At 45.5% G+C, this 18,556-nt stretch overlaps 1 protein-coding gene across 2 annotated transcripts in view; it reads left to right on the top strand.

The window, feature by feature from the left end:
* Positions 1-2,108: 2,108 nt before the first annotated feature.
* Positions 2,109-18,556, top strand: part of TSPAN2 (tetraspanin 2) — a 249,747-nt gene continuing 233,299 nt past the window's right edge. For both annotated transcript variants that reach the window (XR_010026272.1, XM_063143818.1), the window contains exon 1: positions 2,109-2,232. Coding sequence is in view for 1 of the 2 variants with exons in the window: in XM_063143818.1 (XP_062999888.1) it covers positions 2,164-2,232 (69 nt within the window). In the remaining variant the exon portion in view is untranslated. The remainder of the gene's footprint in view (positions 2,233-18,556) is intronic.

Here is an 18,556-nt window from a genome sequence, read left to right as displayed (position 1 = left end):
AGGCCTGGAAAAGGGCTTTATCTGAAATCCCAGAGATCTGCTGCAAATCAGTGTAGACAATACTAAGTTCAGTGGGCCAACAATAAGGCAGCCTCCTCTTGCTGTAAATTCCGGAGATTGGATTAGTTACCTCTGGGGTGTCTTCCATTGGTGGTTCCACAGACATGCTAGCCCTTATGGGATTAAAATCATAGGAGAGATGGGAGACATGTTCACTGGCTCTGACTCACTTTCACATCCCTGTCACCTGATCCCACTGCCCTCTGTGCCCTTGAGGGTAAAGGTCTAAAGCAAGGAACCTGTGGTCTCCCCACAGGATTTAGAAACCTGTATGATTATTAATTGTTGTTGTTGTTGCATTTTTATCCCACCTTTTTCCTCCAAGGAACCCAAAGTGGCATACATAATCCTCCTCCTCTCCATTTTATCGTCACAACAACAATCCTGTGAGGTAGGCTGGGCTGAGAGTCTGTGACTGGCCCAAAGTCACCCAGTGATCTTCCATGGCTGAGCGGGGACTAGAACCTGGATCTCTTGACTCCCAGTCCAACACTTTAGCCACTACACCACACTGGCACTGAATCATGCAAGAAGGGTATATGCCTACACACCATGCCTCGCTCCAGGTGTTTGAGGGCCCTTGGGCAAGGTACCCTCAGTGCCCCCCTCCTTCTGTGAGTCTACCTTCTCACAACGTTGTCTCCAGCTGCTATTGCTCCTCATCCTCTTTCTCATCACCACTACCATTTCCTTGCTTGATAGACAGAGAGCATCTTCTGCTCCCCTTCTCACCATCACCATTGTCATGGCCAGAGTGAGAGGCAGGTAAACACACAGGTTGCCATGATGAAGAGGAGAAGCAACCCCAGAGGGGGTGTGTGCCTTGTCAGTGGGCCCCTGCTGGGGTGATGACCCATGGCAGGTGCCCGACCGACCGACTGTGCCTACCCTTGACACCTGCCCTGTGCATACAGCAGGGTCTCTGCTGTAGACCTTCTGTCTCCAATGCATGAATAGCGGCAGGGCTGGGCAATGGGGACATATGAGGACTAATGTCTGAATAGGTCTTCTGATTCTAAGATAGGTCTTTACCTTAACGGGCCTGGCAAATATCTCCTTTGAGAAGTGCTATGTTGCCATGGGAACTACATAGAGCAGCTGGATGCTCTTAGTAGCTGACATTAACTCAGAAGCAAGTCCCACAGACTTCAATGCAATTTACATCCTAGTAATCTCAGCCTTAATTGCACCCTGAGAATTATGTGTGAGCATTCAGTGCAGGTTGCTACTTGTAGCAGCTACTGGGGCCACCCTAGAGCTGGATCTACACACTGAGGAGGTACAACCGAAGACACCATTTCAGACTGCAGATGGGAGATCATGTTTTTGAATGCTCCTCTACATTATGAAGAAAGCAGCTACTTCCAAAGTAGAAAGGAAACACAGAAGGGAGTAGGTTGGTCTAGTCCCTACCCCTCTAAAATGCAAGTTTTCTACTTACAGTCTTGTGATTGTGGTGGTGGGATGGGAAGAGGGGGTTAAGAGGAGGAAGCGTTTAAAAACCACTTGCAGTGGTACAATCCATTCTACTCCCAGGTATAGACTAGGCAGCTTTCACGCCTAGCACTGCTATGCTGTCCCTGTCTACTCAGAAGTAAGTTCCATTCGAGATCAACGGGACTTACAGGGGTGAGTGTATTGGGACTGCAAGTTGAAGAGAGCAAAACATGTGTCGAGCAGTGGAAGGAGCTTAACTCGTGCTGAAGCTTAGCCTTCGAATAACAACAAAACAACAACAACAGTTGTTTCGACTCTGCTGCTTTTGACCATGTGCAGATTTGATTTCGCCTCCTCTCCCAGCCACTCCCCGCAGCTTTCAGGTCGAGGAGCCAGGCTTTCCAGGACAGCCGTTGCGTTCCCCGGGTCGGCGTCAGCTCCGGGCGCTTCTTTTCTTAGAAGCTGAGCCCGGGCGGGGTCCCCCGAGGGAGAGGAGGCGGCGGCGGGCGGGGCGGCTACGACCGCTCCCTCCGCTCCGCCCCGCACCTGCCTCCTCGGCGCCGGCTCCGCCCTCCCGGGCTGGAAAGCGCAGCCGGCGAAGGCGCCTGCCCGCGAAGCCTTGGCGAAGGAGCTGCCGCTGCTCGGAGCGCCGTCGGACCTGCGAGCATGGGGCGCGTGCAAGGAGGGATGCGCTGTGTCAAGTTCCTGCTCTTCATTTTCAACTTTATCTTCTGGGTCAGTGCGGAGCGGCTCGGCTTGAAGAATCAGACGGGACCCGGGCGGGGGAAAGAGAACCGGGGGCGAAGGGGCTTCGAAAGAGCCTGATCGGGGAAGGGAGGGGGGAGCTGAATGGGGTTTGGGGTGGACGGGGAGGGGGCGCCGGGCGAGGGCTGGCCAATGCCGGAGCGCCGTGAGCAGGCTGCTGGGAGGGCGAGGGTCCAAAGGTTCCCGCGGGTGTTTGTGTGGGGCGTGCTACGGCTCTTGCTCCTCCACGGGGCTGCGCCCGGGCCGGCTTGCTGTGCCTCAACCCCCCAAAGCGGGCTCCCTCCTCCCCACGTGCGCCCCCTTCCCCCTGGCTATGCCACTCCAGGGTCTCCTTGTGCAGCTGGGCTGAAATGACCAACGCCAGTGCCGATGCGCGCAGCCCTCCTCCGCCGATCGTGTTGGGGCGCCTCGTGCCATCTCTCAGCGACTCCACGGAGGACGGATGGGCGGAAGGCTTCAGTGGGGAAAGGCAGGCTCCCTCCCCTGTCCGACCCTCTCCTTCGGCAGAGGCTGCTCTGTGCATGCAGGCTAGCGATGGATGAGCGGGCACGTGGGAACTTGTCTGAATTTAACGAGGCGGGGGAGTCCCAATATGTAGTGCGCGTGATGGGGTTGGCGTGTTCGGGAGGAAGTGTCATGCTGTGGGTCAGCCATCCTAGAATCCTATAGGACAGCCTTCCTCGACCGGGGCCCCTGCAGATGTGTTAGGCTTCAGTTCCCATCAGCCTCAGCCAGCGTGGCCTGTGGTTGGGGATGGTGGGAGTTGTGGTCCAAAACATCTGGAGGGCAAGGTTGGGGAAGGTGTATACCTTTTCGAATTTGGGGCATTCTCAGTCCTATCAGGGTTGGCTCAATGACAGTAATAAATGGATTGAGTGGGTGAGTTGCCTTTGTGCGAGTGCCTATTTGCATCATGTCATTATCTTTCTCTTTGGGGCTGGTGAGGTCATCAGGATAGGATGTCTCTGCATCCCTCTTGCGTGAATAGCAGTGATCTGTATATTAGCGATCTCTCTGTGATAGTCCATATGGCCATGCATACTGATGCCACAAGTGAGGCAGGCTTACACCAGTCAAAGCAAAGCGAAAAGGTTGAAACACTCTGCGACACAAAAGTGCTTTTTTGTGTATGATTGTGATGTGTTTTAGTAGAGTAAGTTTTTTTTTTTAAAGAATGTTTTATTTCCGTGTGAAGTCAGTCAAGAAACCACGACTTTTAAATAGCACCGGTATGTAAGCATTGGTTAGAATACTGCACGAAAATGAAGCTGGTTCTATCTGAAGTCTCTGTAAAGCTTGCTGGTTGTTTGGCTGAAGTTGTGTTACTCTAGTGCAGACTTCTCCAACCTGGTGTCCTCCAGGTATGGTGGCATACAGCTCCCATCATCCCCAGCTAGTATGTTCATTAGCCCAAACCAATGATCATCCTGCACTGAGAAGGGGTTGGGCTCGGGCTCAATGGCCTTATAGGCCCCTTCCATCTCTGCTATTCTATGATTCTATGAACCTGCATATAATCAGAGATGACCATGATTCACCAGGCCTTTCATTCCATTGGGAGATGGCAGATACCCAGCAGATTTGCTCTCCCCCAAAATCACACTTGCCTTCTCCTTTTCCACCAATTGCCAGCAGCAGCTGCAGCAGCAGCCTTATCTACTCCTTCTCCATCACTAACTAGGCAAACCATATATGGTCTCTCAATAGATAGGATGGTTTCACAGAACTGGTAAGGAGAAAGCAAGCAATAGAGAAGTCTGTTTGCCCTAAACTGTGCAATGCCAGATGGCTGGAGCTAGACTTGACAGCTATCAATAGCAAGCATTTTTTCCCTGTAAGAAAAAGCCTGAGGGCTGGTTATGTCTGGAAAGTTTAGCTAGGTTGGTTGGAACTTTGTTTATAATCTGCAATCAAGTCACTAGTTGGCTGATCAGTCTAATTTATCAGTCATTTGCTTCTGAAGTTAACGGTCCATTACAGTGGTTGTTTCTTCTGTTGCCTAATTTCCTGCCTGCAGAGATGTGATTCCCTTTCTTAGAAACAGCTTTTAATTTCAGCATCTCTAGTCAGATGGTGAATGCATTTTAGACAATGTAATGAATACAAGTTCGTTCTTTATCTTATTAAACAATTTGGATTAAACTTCTCTAGTTTGTCTATTGAACATACAAGAATCCTGGGCTTTGCTGTACTCTGATGAATCGCTCCTTTAGCAGAGAGATGTTTTACCCCCTGAATTCCCAAAGAATGAACATCACTTTAATTGATGGTACTCTAGTTTATATCTCGTACAACACATCTCCCAGATCTGAGTACCAGCATCAACCTGCCATAGGGGAAAAAATAGCTCTTCAGTGAAACCATAGAAACAGCAAAGGAAATAAACAGCCACAATGGGGCTCATTTGTTTATCCTTGACATTGTTTTGCTATCAACACTTTCCCAGAGCTCTGTGGCTCTCTGTGCCTAGGCAGTGCAGCTGATCACTAATCTAGAGGGAAGCAAAACATAAATGATTCGTAAGGAATGTTGTGGGACTCTTAAATGGGCACACTTCCATGGTTACATAAAATGACCCATGTGAAAATAGGTTTCCCTATGACTATCTTCTATAAGTCAACTTAGACTTTTGGAATTTGTTTGGGTCCTTCTAAGGATAACCTGTCTCAGTTTTTTATGCAATAAACAATATGGAGAATCCAAATTAACAACACAATCCTATGCATGTCTACCCAAAAGTAAGCTCCATTGAGTTCAATGAAACTTATTTCTGGATTAGTGTTATAGGATTGCAGCCTTAATATCATGTATTTTGTGAACCGCCCAGAGAGCTCCGGCTATTGGGCAGTATAGAAATGTAATAAATAAATAAATAAATATATTTGAAGTTCCAGGGCTGCATATACTCCATGCTAAAAACAAATCAAATGTCTGCATCAAAACAACTTGAATGCTGTGTCTTGTAAAGACCTATTTTGCATATTTTCTTCTTCCCTCCCCTCAAAACACAGATAGAGGGACTGTTTGGTTCACATTTTGACTATAGAATGGTTTCCTGAATGTGTGCCAACCTTCACTCTGGTATCCCAGTCTTCAATGGAGATGGTATATTTTGTATTTTCCTTTCCCCTTTGAAAATGAGTGCAGGGAGTTGATCTTGCAGTGTAAAATTGTGTTGTAGACAGGAGATATCCAAAGTTGATGCTGATGTTTCCGTATTGTATTACAAGCAAACACCTGTGCAGGCAAATGAAATTCCAAAGATAGAAGTTATATTGAATGCTTTTACTTGCTCAGATATTGAGTTTGCTTCTGTTTTTCATGCATTGGGATAAAGGCACTGAATTCCTGCCCTCTCCCTATTGAAAATCTTGTATAGCAGTCCTAGCGTTTGATGTTTCACCAGGTACTAAGTGTGTGTTGATAGCCATAAGGCCTAGAAACTTGATTTTTTGAAAAATGAAGGCTGAAATTCTCAGCATTTTAAGTTCGGCAACCAATAACAAATTATGAGCTTACATGGGTTCTTTTGTTAATTGCAGAATTCTCAGTGGTCGATGCTGGGTTTTTTCCTTCTTAGTGGGCATTCTCTCCTGCTTGGTGGATGGGCACATATGGTGCTGTCATCTGATCTCCTGGAGCTCTGGTTGTAGTAGCATTTACTAGGAGCAAAGAAGGACGCTTTTTGCCTCTCACTTGGTAATTGCATTATCCCCGTGGTTTCTGACTCAGAATGTGGTTGACTTACCAGGTGCTTCCAGATCAATGATTCCTATTGCTACCAATTGAAAGATATTATGCAGCTGTAACGTTTTCCCCTCATTAACGGAAACTTTTGTGGTGAGAAAAAAGACAGAAGTTATAGGAAAACACAGGGTTAGATATTGAAGACAATGCCTGGACCCTCCAAACCTCACCTGTCATCCCTCTGGGACTGTCACCTTGCACTGTCACCATAAACTGCTTTCATACCACTGCAGTTTTTAAGTCGGGGCACTTGAGGTCTCCAGATGTTTTGGCCTTCAACACCCAGCAGCCTTAGCCAGCATAGTCCATTGTGAGGGATCATGGCCAAAACATCTAGAAGGCCACGTGTTGCCCACCCCTGTTACAAGCACTCCTCTCCAGTGTACTGAAAGTTCTTGTGCATGTGGAAAATTTAGGTGTATTCCATATTAACATATTCTTCAAAGTGCTCAATCAACTATCAATCATGCAACAGTGACCGTACATGGTGCCTGAACATCCATCACTGCCATTAAAAAAGAGAAGTGTGGTTGCAGGTTTTGTACCAATGGGGCACCAGAGCTTTGGGGACTGTGGTGTGTACAACCTCAGAACTTTCTTGTTGTTATTAATCTCCTTTGGGAAAAATGGTTGTAACCAGGCAAGAAGAGGAAAGGAAAAGATGAGAATAAAGCTGGCAGTTCTAGTTATGAGCATTGGAGAGTGATGTGACATGCCATCAAACCGGCACTTAGAAACCCTTCACTTTGACCTTATTACCCTTCACCTTGACCTTATTACATCACAGCAGTGTAGACAGGGCAGTGATGCAGGATGAAAACATTCACTTTCATATTTGTAGTCAGTTGGCACGCTACAGTGGTGCTGCTTTGGCAGCAGAAAGAAAAAACGCCGTCCAGGCTTGTTAAAAATGACTGTATGATTTATACTTGAATAAAAGCTCTCTGCATGCACCTGTGCAATGCATGTTGATGGGCCTCCGATGGCTGTTGTTTTCGATCACAGATAAGCTTTTTCTTCCCAGATGTGACTAGAGCCTAATCTATACCAAGCAGGATTTTTCACTATGAAAGTGCTATATAAAAGGCAGGAGCCACACCAAGCAGGATATAACGGTGTGAAAGCGGTATATGGTAAGTCTCAATGGGCCCCAACAGTTGTCAGTGCACTTCAATACCGCTATAAGCAGTAGTGCATCTCCTGCCTTTTATATACCGCTTTCATTCTGTTTTCATAGTGCAATATCCTGCTTGGTGTAGATTAGGCCTAAGTGGTTTGTGTATAAACAACACAAGGGATTTTACAGACAGCAGTAAAAGTCAAAACAAAACTCCCCAGAGGTTCTGAGTAAGTGGTCAAATCTTAACTATCAATACTATATATAAAAAGAAATGTTTATACAAAGACCGAAGACAACTGTTTCTGACCCGTTTCGAGAAAGCTTCTTTATCAAGGGCAATTATTATTAACTGCCAAACGATGTTTAGAACTCCTGGCTAACTCTCCCAGGCCAATTTCCCTTGAAAAAGTGACATTCTCAGAATGAAGCTGTCTTTGGTCTGAATTTAGGCATTTCTTTCTATGCACACCACTGATAAGAATTGTCCACTTGCAGTCCAGTCCTATGCATGCTGGCTCAGAACAGAAGTAAGTCCCACTGTGTTCAATAAGGCTTGCTCTGCGTAGGATTACAGTTGCAGCCTTAGTAAATGAGCATCAAGACATGCGAGACTCTCCTTACATGAGTCTATAAGTACCCCTGCAAAGTTAAAATAGCATTGGAGACTAGCTTATCACAGCAGACCTTAGTAAAGTGCGAGTGTCATTTGTTCATAATTGTACAAATGAACTGCTACACAATCCCCTCCAAGGTGCTGTTCATGTAAATCTAATGTGCAGTGTGGGGCCAGCATCCGAGGTAGGCATGGTGGGGCACTTGCTGAAGGCCCACAGCCCAGCTGGGGCCCACTGACAAGAACCCCCCCCCCCCACTGGAGTTGCTCCCCCTCTTCACCACAACACCATGCCTGTTCACCTGCCTCTTGCTCTGTTCCACGTCACAGTGGTGGTGAGGAGGAGGAGCAAGAGGTGCCACTGCCTGCTTGCTCATTAGTTCTCTGCCTAAGCAATTCTGAAAAAGAGAAGCAAGAGCAGTTGGTGACAATGGTGATCAGGAGGTAGAGCAGTGGATGAAGCAGCAAACATGACTGGATAAAATGCTAGTGGCACTAGAGGAGGCTTTTGGAGGGATAGGCATGGAGTCTACCAGGGGCTCCTTTGCAAGCAAGAAGCAAAGGAGTCCCAGGTAGGTTCCATTTAACCAGAATAAGCAGTCACCTATTGTCTTGTTCACACATGCATGTTCATAATTATTCATAATTTTATTATTTATTGCATTTGTATACTGCCCCATAGCCGAAGCTCTCTGGGCGGTTCATAATAATGCTGTTCTTTGTAAAACACTTTAGAATGCATGTTCAGAACAACAATAATACTCTTTGATTTTAGAATCAGTGGCTGTTCAGTAGATAACATCAAAGTCAGGCCCTGCTCACAGGCTTACATGCTAATAGAAGTCATTTGATTATTACATCATAGCTGAAATACCATTCAGGGTTTTTTTCCATGCCACCTCAAAAGACAAAACTTTGCACATGGAAATAGTTCATGCATTCAGCTGTGAGGCATGAGGAAATGAAAGTCCAATTGAGTGTGTGCAAGCACAGGGCTGACACAAAACATTACTTCCCGAGGTGAAAGACAAAATGGTGCCCCCACCCCATTACATGTACAGAAGCTGACCAGATTGGCAGCTGAATCTTGCTCTGACTTTGGCAATAGACCAGCGTCCTCCACTGCACCAGGGGGCAGCAGGCTAGCTTAGGAGATGCAGGCCAGGCTACATGCACAGCACTGTCCATCTTGCTGACACTCTCTACCGCCCCCAGCAACTGCTGCCTGAGGCAATCTCCTCACCCTGCATAATCATAACCCTGTGGGGGGGGGGGAGCTATGTGTTTCTCTGTTGAAGGGGAATAGGTCATTGGTCCGTACTGGTTTTGGCATGGAAACAGACTTCATTGGCCTTTATAATGCAAATAGTCAACTAGTACTGCAAGGAGAGGGCTAGGCTAGCATCTTTCTTCCTGATGTGTTTGCTTTCTGCCTGCAGTGAATTTTAGTACGATGAGCAGTAAAAATGGTATCTTCTGCCTGAGGTCTGAAGTGGTGCAGTCTATTCCGCTACCTCATTCTGCTGCATGTGTAGATCAGGCCTGAGAAATCTAGTGAAGGCAAGATTGAGGTAGAAGCCTTCCAATCTTCCCATGTGGGAAGCTGCTCTGGTGTAGTGGTTAGAGTGTTGGACTGGGAGTTGGGAGATCCAGGTTCTAGTCCCCACTTGGCCATGGAAGCTCACTGGGTGACTTTGGGACAGTCACAGACTCTCAGCCCAACCAACCTCACAGGGTTGTTGTGAGAATAAAAATGGGAGGAGGAGGATTGTGTATGCCGCCTTGGGATCCTTGGAGGGAAAAAAGCAGAATATAAACATAATAAATAAATATATTGATGGTTATATACCTTTTTTGATATTCAACAGAGGTCTTTATGGAGAAATAAAAAGAGTAGCATGAGCAAACTCTTGCTAGCCATGGAAATATATGTTCATTTTTTTTGGTGTAAAAGTGCCATTTTCCTCAGGGTAGGTTTTTGCTTCTGTTCAAAGGTATAAAGAATAAATTTCATATTTGAAAATGTATCACAGAAATCTCTCTTGGGACTTAGTGGCTACTAAGGAAGCGATTGGAGGGAAGCAGTGATATTAATGTATTCTCTGTATGAACAGAACTATTCTTTTTTTAATTTTTAAAGAGTTGTATCTTTCTATTTTTTATGGAAGCTTTTGGAGTGAATACAGAGGTAATATAAAAAGAATCCACAGGGGTGTCGGGTGAGCCTGGCTTCCTTTGGACTAAGCAACAGAAATGACAGATGTGCAACAGCGGTGAATTAATGTGGACTCAGTTGTCTGCCTTACCTTTTATTTCTGCTTTGGATGGGCCACTTATACACGTTTTAATCCACTTGCCATCTAATTTAAGAAAATGTTTCACTTTTAAAAAATGAAGTGCAAAGCTGCTCTGGAGATTTAGGTGGAGGTTTCTTGGCTGCATCACAAGTGACATCACTTGGTGCCAGCCAATCAGCACTTTACAAAGCAGACTTCTGTTGCAAATTTGTCCAGCAGGTGTCCTCCCCTGCACCCCCAAGGGTTGGAACTGGTACTTTTAAAGTAGCCTCACTGCCTGCTTTAAAAAAAAGTTATGTAACATCTACTGGGAAGTGAATCCCATGGGGTCCAATGCAACTTACTCCCAAATAAGTGTGTATTGGATTGCAGCCTAACAATGTAATCCTTTGCATGTCTACTCAGAAGTAAGTCCCAGTGAGTTCAAATATTGAGTCTAATAGAGTAAGCTTCCAGATAAGTGGGTATAAGATTGCAGCCTCATAGTGCAGTCTTATCTTGACTACTCAGAAATAAGTCCCACTATGTTCAATGGAGCTTTATCCCCAGTAAGTGGGAATAAGATTGCAGCATAAGTTTATATTTTGATCCCCAAAGCCAGAACATTAAAGGAACCCATTTCTACAAGTGTGTAGCTGTACATGGGTGTGGGATTTTACAGTTTGAAACATCTCTCATGGCAGTAGAACTGATATTTGTTCCCCTTCTGGGAACTCATTCTTTGTGTTCCCAGAAGGAGAGAACTTGTGATTAAAATCTCAAGTTATAGCTTATCATATCAGCTTAAGGGTTTCCTTTGCATTTAATATGATTTCCTTGCTATGTCGGGTGGACACTGATATGTAGTTCAAATGATGCCAGGAGGCTTGTGTTATTCATTTAAACAATAGCACTAAATCCCATAGAAGGGATATTTTCTGATGTGTTCAAACGGCTGTAGTAACTGCCGAAAAATCAGAAGAACTTGCAGGTTAGGGGGCATTTTCCAAACCACTAATTTTCTTTGCTAGTAGGACTATGCACACAGCTTGGGCAAATGTCCAGGCCTATCTACTTCCAGCCTCAGATCACAAAACAGAGAGTTCAGCAGGTGATTCCAGTGCTGTATCCCAGCTTCTTCCTTGCTACTGCTCTGTGCTACTAGTTGGCACTACACTGTTTTTCCTACATAGTGTTTTTCCTACACTGTTCTTTATGTTTGTTTGTTTTTTAATTAAACTGCCCTTAGTCTTGTGGATACCAGAGCAGGGTACAATAAGAATAGCTAAGCAAGGTAAGCATGGCCCAGCAATTATTTAGGGTGGTTAAAACAAAAGGGAATTGCAAGGAACTCCAAAAGGATCTCTCTAAACTGGGAGAATGGGCATCCAAATGGCAAATGTTGTTCAATGTAAGCAAGTCTAAAGTGATGCACATGGGGGCAAAGAACCCCAACTTCTAGTATAAACTGATGGGATCTGAGCTAGCAGTAACTGAGTAACAAAAAGATCTTAGGGTTGTGGTGGACAGCTCGATGAAAATGTCAACCCATTGCACAGCTGCTGTGAAAAAGGCAAATTCCATGTTAGGCATAATTAGGAAAGGAATTGAGAATAAAACTGCCACTATCATGCTGTCCTTATACAAATCTATGATGCAACCATGCATGGAACACTGTGTTCAGCTTTGGCCACCACACCTTAAAAAGAAGAAGATATTATAGAATTGGAAAAAGTGCAGATAAGGGCAGCTAAAATGATCAAGGGGCTGGAGCAATCCCCCTATGAGAGAAGGTTACAACAGCTGTGATTGTTTAGCTTGGAAAAAGGTGTGTGAGGGGAGGCATGACAGAGATGTACAGAATTATGCATGGTGTGGAGAATGTGGATAGGGAGACATTTTTCTCCCTCTTCCTTAATACTAGTACCCTTGGTCATCTCATGAAGTTGATTGCTGATAGATTCAGGACAGATAAAAGGAAGTACTTCTTCACACAGCACATAGTTAAACTATGGAATTCACTACCACAAGATGTAGTGATGGCCATGAATTTGGATGGCTTTAAAGGTGGATTGGGCAAATTCCTGGAGGAGAAGGCTATCAATGGCTACTAGTCCTGATGGCTTTATGCTACCTCTGGTGCATATCCATGTTCTGTTTGTGGATTTCCCATGGGCAGGTGGTTGGACCACTGTGTGAAGAAAATGCTTAGCTAGATGGACCCTTGGTCTGATCCAGCATGGCTCATCTTATGTTCTAAGTAGTGGTACCCCACTTGTGGAACGTTACTGGGTTTTTTATGGTTTTAACTCTCATTTTGTGAACTGCCAAGCGTTGGCTTTTGGACAGTATAGAAATATAACAATCAGTCAATGCATAAATAATGTATTCTCACTCTACATCCAAACTGAACCAAAAGTGCATCATCATGCATCTGTTGAAGTAGGTGTTGTCTCTGAGAATGTGTGTCACAATCAATCAGTCTCCAAAGTGTCTTGTTGACACTTTTTGCTGCCATAGACTAACAGGGCAGCTCTTCTGCAATTTCTTTCATCTTAGAACATTGTTTCCTTACTCCTGGATGTTGTGTTTCTGCTGCTCTTGTTTATATCTACTGGCCTCTCGTGATGCCATGTTTGATCAAGTGTTTGCTTGTTGTTGTTTCTGAAGTGGCTCATTTGTGTGGGTGCAGCTATGCAGCCACTTCAGCACATGGCTGCTCACAACAACACACTCATAACTGCTGTGGTCTGTGCTTCGCTAACCCAGTCTTGGAGGACACCTATGTTTTCAGTGGTATACAGATTCTGTGTTCGTGTTAAGCCAGTCTTGTGATTTTGGCCAATTTGTGGCCCTCCAAATGTTTTGGCCTTCAATTCTGAAGATTCCTCACCATGGGCTATGCTGGCTAAAGTAGATGAGAGTTGTAGACCAAAACATCTGGAGGGCCTCATCTTGTCCACTCCGAACTGAGACATTTTAGAAATCTCAAATATGCACATCGGGAAGTCGACACAGGAACAAATGGTTCTGTAGCTGCACCTTCACTGTGGCTGAATAAGATGGTACCACCATTTTTACTGCCTGGATTCCTAACCAGTGGTCCATCAAGCCCCTTGCTGATTTTTCTCTCTCTCAATCACTTGTCACTTGTGCTGTGTTGTTTAAATGAACCCCATGTGGCAATTAGACCTTTAAGAACTCTCCATTGACAACAATCCAGGCTTTTAAAAACCTTTATTTCTGTGTAAAGGGAAGACTGGGGTGTGACCAAGGGTAAGGCTGGGATGTGACCAAGACGGGAGGCTGTAGACCAGGCTGTAACTGGCTCATGGGCCGGAGGTTCATCATCCCTGCTGTAATGTATCACAGAGTCTGATTATAAAAGCATTTTACCATGGAATGATATTCAAAGTAGGAACTGTGTCTTTGCAGCTGTCCTATTCTGAGTGCGTGCACTTTCACATTCAGGATTTGGATATACAAAAGCATATTTCTGAGCCCAATTCAGGGTGCTGGTTTTAACCTATAAAATGCAGCCAACCTGCATTGGCTGCCTATACGCTTCCAAGCTCAATTCAAGGTGCTGGTTAGAACCTATAAAGCCCTATACGGCTTGGGACCACAATACCTGACGGAACACCTTTCCTGACATGAACCTACCCGAACACTACGTTCAACATTTAAGGTCCTCCTCCGGGTGCCTACTCTGAGAGATGCTCGGAGGGTGGCAACAAGAGAGAGGGCCTTCTCTGTGGTGGCCCCCCAAATGTGGAACAATCTCCCTGACAAGGCCCACCTGGCACTGACATTGTCATCTTTTCAGCACCAGGTCAAGACTTTTCTCTTCTCCCAGGCACTTAGCAATATGTAATGAGCCTGGGTCTGTTATAGTGTTTTAAATGTATGTGCATTTTGCATGTTTTTGTGGTTTTTAATTTTTGTATATTTTTTTAAGTGTTTTTATCTTATGTGAACTTCCCATAGTGCTTCAGCTACAAATGCAATAAATAAAGAAATAAATATGGCCTGAGAAATCCTATAGTGCGATTAAACTGTTCAAATTAATATGGTGATTTGCTTGTCACCTTAGTAGACACGCTGCATGCTAGTGTTCTAAGAGCAGCACCCAGGTGTTGTATTCATCAGCAGTTCTGCGTCCAGAAGAAGTTGTGCACCTCTTCCTGCTCTTGTGCCTTCTCTCCCCATATTACGGTGAGGTTCCTCCTCCCAGTTCCCTCCTCTCCCCATATTACCCTTTTCACCAAGCTGGCAGTTCCAGCTCCACACAAGGAATTGTGCTCCTGAACTCTCAGCTTCTCACGTGCTCGTTTCAGTGCACCAGCAATAAACCTGGCACGAAGAGAGCATTCCAGGAAAAGACTTCCCAGGGGAAAACATCTGGACTCACATCTGCACTCAGGAGCTGTCTATGCAGTGGCCACAGGGTAGATGAGTGGCCAAAGCAGAGGTGGGCAACATGGGCCTCATATGCCCCTCATGCCCATTGGGGGGCGTGTGTTCCCTTGCTGCCACATTTGTTGTCTCAGCAGCAGAAAACAGCAATATTGCCCAAAACAAGGCACATAGAATCATAGAATTGCAGCGTTGGAAGGGGCCTACAAGGCCATCGAGTCCAACCCCCTGCTCAATGCAGGAATCCACCCTAAAGCATCCCTTACAGATGGCTGTCCAGCTGCCTCTTGAAGGCCTCTAGTGTGGGAGAGCCCACAACCTCCCTAGGTAACTGATTCCATTGTCGTACTGCTCTAACAGTCAGGAAGTTTTTCCTGATGTCCAGCCAGAATCTGGCCTCCTGTAACTTGAGCCCGTTATTCTGTGTCCTGCACTCTGGGAGGATCGAGAAGCACTGCTCACTCCTGGACTGAAGCCTCCATGAATCTGGACTCTGAACTTTGGATGTGCAGTCAGATGCATCTCCTGACTTGCTGTGTGGGTGTGTTCCATGGAGCCTCTTGAGAAGCAGGAAGCTGCTGTGCAGTTCAGCCTTTCTTCCTCCAAGCTTTTTTATTTGCTTTTTGTGGGGGTGGGGGATTGTGTTTTTCTTGTGTTCAGGCTGGGACTGTGAGCACGAGCAAAGCGTTTTTCCTAAGAAGTATCATGGCTTATCCGAATCATACCCAAAACACCTTAGGATGAATAATAGGCTCCACCTCTGCCCTGTAAGTATCAGTTAGAGCTCCTCTAGCCCCCAGGCAGGGTTTCAAAGTACTCCTGAATTCTCTCATTAAGCATCAGGGCATGTGTGATTATGTAGGCTGCTCACACTCGGGTCTTTGCTAGCCATTTGTGATGTTTCAGCTCACGGGCAACATTACTGGACCCATTTTAAGGATCAAGTCTTGAGCTGTTTTGTCATCAAGAGGATGTAACCAAGGCAGCTGGAGTTGCAGTGGAGTGTGATGCCTTTTTACGTTGAGGATTTGCCTAATGTGAATAAGACCGTCGATCATACTATAAGGAACATGAGTGTTGGTGGGGCAATGTTGTGTTATGAACAGATATTACAAAGACTCCGTAAGTCCCCAGTAGTCTCACATCCAAAGGAAAGTAGATCTAGTAGTCCTGCCCTTGGACTTCTTGCTGCTTGAGGGGGTAATATAGTTTGAGTCCAAGGGAGTCTCCCTGCAATGGAATGTAGGTGGGTGGGAAGACATTGTAGCTTCCTCTATTAGCTGTGCACGTGTGTATCTTCTGTGCATATGTGTGACTTCTAAGGTCAGTTCAGTGCAGCAAGCTTCTACTGTTATTACTCCTATGAGCTGAAAGGATCATTACCAGCCTGCGTGAGCGTTCAGAAGAGACAGCTGGTCTCTACAGGAAGCTGTGGGTCTGATCCCTTACCATGTTCATTCATGAGTGGGTTGTGAAAGAGACATAATGATTTTCTTCATGCCTTGGAAGCAGCCTGCATCACAAATTGTCCTGCCAGCAAGCAGCATCACAGAAAGTATAGCATGACTTAATCCACCTAAGATGCAGAAGACAGCTATTGCACGATGGCTGTGCTTCACAAGCCTGAAATGAAAACTGCTGCACTGGGCCTTACTCCTGAGTAAGGTTTGCTTAGTATCTAACTGTGTTTTTGTATGCTTGATGGAAAAATGGACAAATTGTTTGTGGAGGCAGGATTGGAATTTGGCTCCTGGGCTGAAAAGGTTTAGAAATGGCATTGGAGAGAGATTTATTTATTTTTAAAGAGCGCTATCAAATGTTAAAGACTTAGGGAAATAAATATTATCCACTGGTGTAACATACTACAATGATCTACAGTAGGTGGTGGACCACTGGTGGCCCTCCAGATGTTGTTGAAGTGCAACTTCAAACAGCCCTACCTAGTGTGGGTAATGGGAGTTGCAGTCCAACATCATCTGGAGGACCGCAAGTTGCCCACTCCCTGGCCTACATGTTTAATGCCTCACTGCTATGTTGGGCCCTGACAATTTTTAATGGGGTTCTGCACATCACTGGGGCAAATTACAGCTTCGATTATTTCACCAAAGCAAATCCTTCCTGTTGTTTCCTTGTAACATCTTAAGAGAAGAGTTGACAACAAAGATGCATTATCCCAGATCATTACTGGGGTGTGTTTATGCCATCTCTTGTTCAGAGAAATCATAGAATCATAGAATAGCAGAGTTGGAAGGGGCCTACAAGGCCATGGAGTCCAACCCCCTGCTCAATGCAGGAATCCACCCTAAAGCATTTTTGACAGATGGTTGTCCAGCTGCCTCTTGAATGCCTCTAGTGTGGGAGAGCCCACAACCTCCCTAGGTAACTGATTCCATTGTTGTACTGCTCTAACAGTCAGCTGGAATCTGGCTTCCTTTAACTTGAGCCCGTTATTCCGTGTCCTGCACTCTGGGAGGATCGAGAAGAAATCCTGGCCCTCCTCTTTGTGACAACCTTTTAAGTATTTGAAGAGTGCTATCATGTCTCCCCTCAATCTTCTCTTCTCCAGGCTAAACATGTCCAGTTCTTTCAGTCTCTCCTCATAGGGCTTTGTTTCCAGACCCCTGATCATCCTGGTTGCCCTCCTCTGAACACGCTCCAGCTTGTCTGCGTCCTTCTTGAATTGTGGAGCCCAGAACTGGACACAATACTCTAGATGAGGCCTAACCAGGGCTGAATAGAGAGGAACCAGTACCTCACGTGATTTGGAAGCTATATTTCTATTAATGCAGCCCAAAATAGCATTTGCCTTTCTTGCAGCCATATCGCACTGTTGGCTCATATTCAAAATGAATGTATTAAACCGATATCAGCTTTGGAGTTGCACACATGGGCAAAGATTAATGTGACTTTTGCACATGCCTATGCAAAGACTATGTACTTCTGATTTTCGGAACATAGCAAGTTGCCTTATACCAAGTCAGGTGGGTTTTTTTGTCCATCTAACTCAGTGTTTCAGCCTCCCCCAACCTGGCACCCTCCAGATGTGTTGAGACTACAACTCCCATCATCACCAGCCACCACAGCTGCTGACTGTGCTGGCTAAGGATGGTGGGAGTTGTAGTTCTCCAGCAGCATCTCTCCAAGATCTTTGGCAGAGGTCTCCCTTGCTGCCTTCTAACTAACCCATTTCTAAAACTTAAAGCACTGGTAATTTAAATGTGGGACTTTCTATATGCAAAACATGTGTTCTGCCACTCAGCTAGGTCCTTCCCCATATTGTTCTTTGTGAGGCTCACAGATGCAGAAATAACTCTGTGACATGCCCTGAAAATGAGTCCCTCCTGGTCCATCACACTCTGTATTCCCCTCCTCCCAGCCAATATTCTCTGGAACAGCAGGCAGGAGCTGGGGCACAATAGTGATGGAGGTTTGAACTATACCCAGCCTGCAGCATTGATGGCTCTTCCCTCTCTGGGTTTCTCCCTGATAGGGAAATTGTCTATGAATGTGTGGGGATGGTTATCCTTTTCAGCACAGTAAGCGGGGGGGGGGGGGGAAGGGCTATGTAGTTGACAGTGAGCACTTGACTAGAGGCCTAAGAAGATCTTTCTCTCTCTCTCTCTCTCTCTCTCTCTTTCTCTCTCTCTCTCTCTCTCTCTCTAATGAGGGTCAAAACAGATATTACTTTAAAACTATATCTAGCAGCTGCAGCTTTCTTTCAGTTTATTTACTTTAGAATAGGGTCAGGGTCCCTGTTCTAGACTGCCAATTTCACTGTCTCCAACATTCATATTCATAAGCCAAGTTACGAAATGCTATTCTGATTAACAAACTAGCTAAAAGTGGGCTAGATGGAACAACTATTAGGTGGATACATAGTTGACTACAGAATCGGACTCAGAGTGCTTATCAATGGTACCTTCTCAAACTGGGGAGAGGCAACAAGTGGGGTACCGCAGGGCTCAGGGCCCAGGGCTCTTCAACATTTTTATTAATGATTTGGATGATGAGGTACAGGGAACGCTTATCAAGTTTGCAGATGACACAAAATTGGGTGGGAGAGCTAATACCCTGGAAGACAGAAACAAACTTCAAAGTGATCTTGATAGGCTGGAGTGCTGG

This window comes from Elgaria multicarinata, chromosome 1 (genome assembly GCF_023053635.1).
Source record: "Elgaria multicarinata webbii isolate HBS135686 ecotype San Diego chromosome 1, rElgMul1.1.pri, whole genome shotgun sequence".
Lineage (NCBI taxonomy): Eukaryota > Metazoa > Chordata > Lepidosauria > Squamata > Anguidae > Elgaria > Elgaria multicarinata.
The sequence above is the reverse complement of the archived record's forward strand: the minus strand, read 5'-3'. Positions and strand labels throughout refer to the sequence as shown.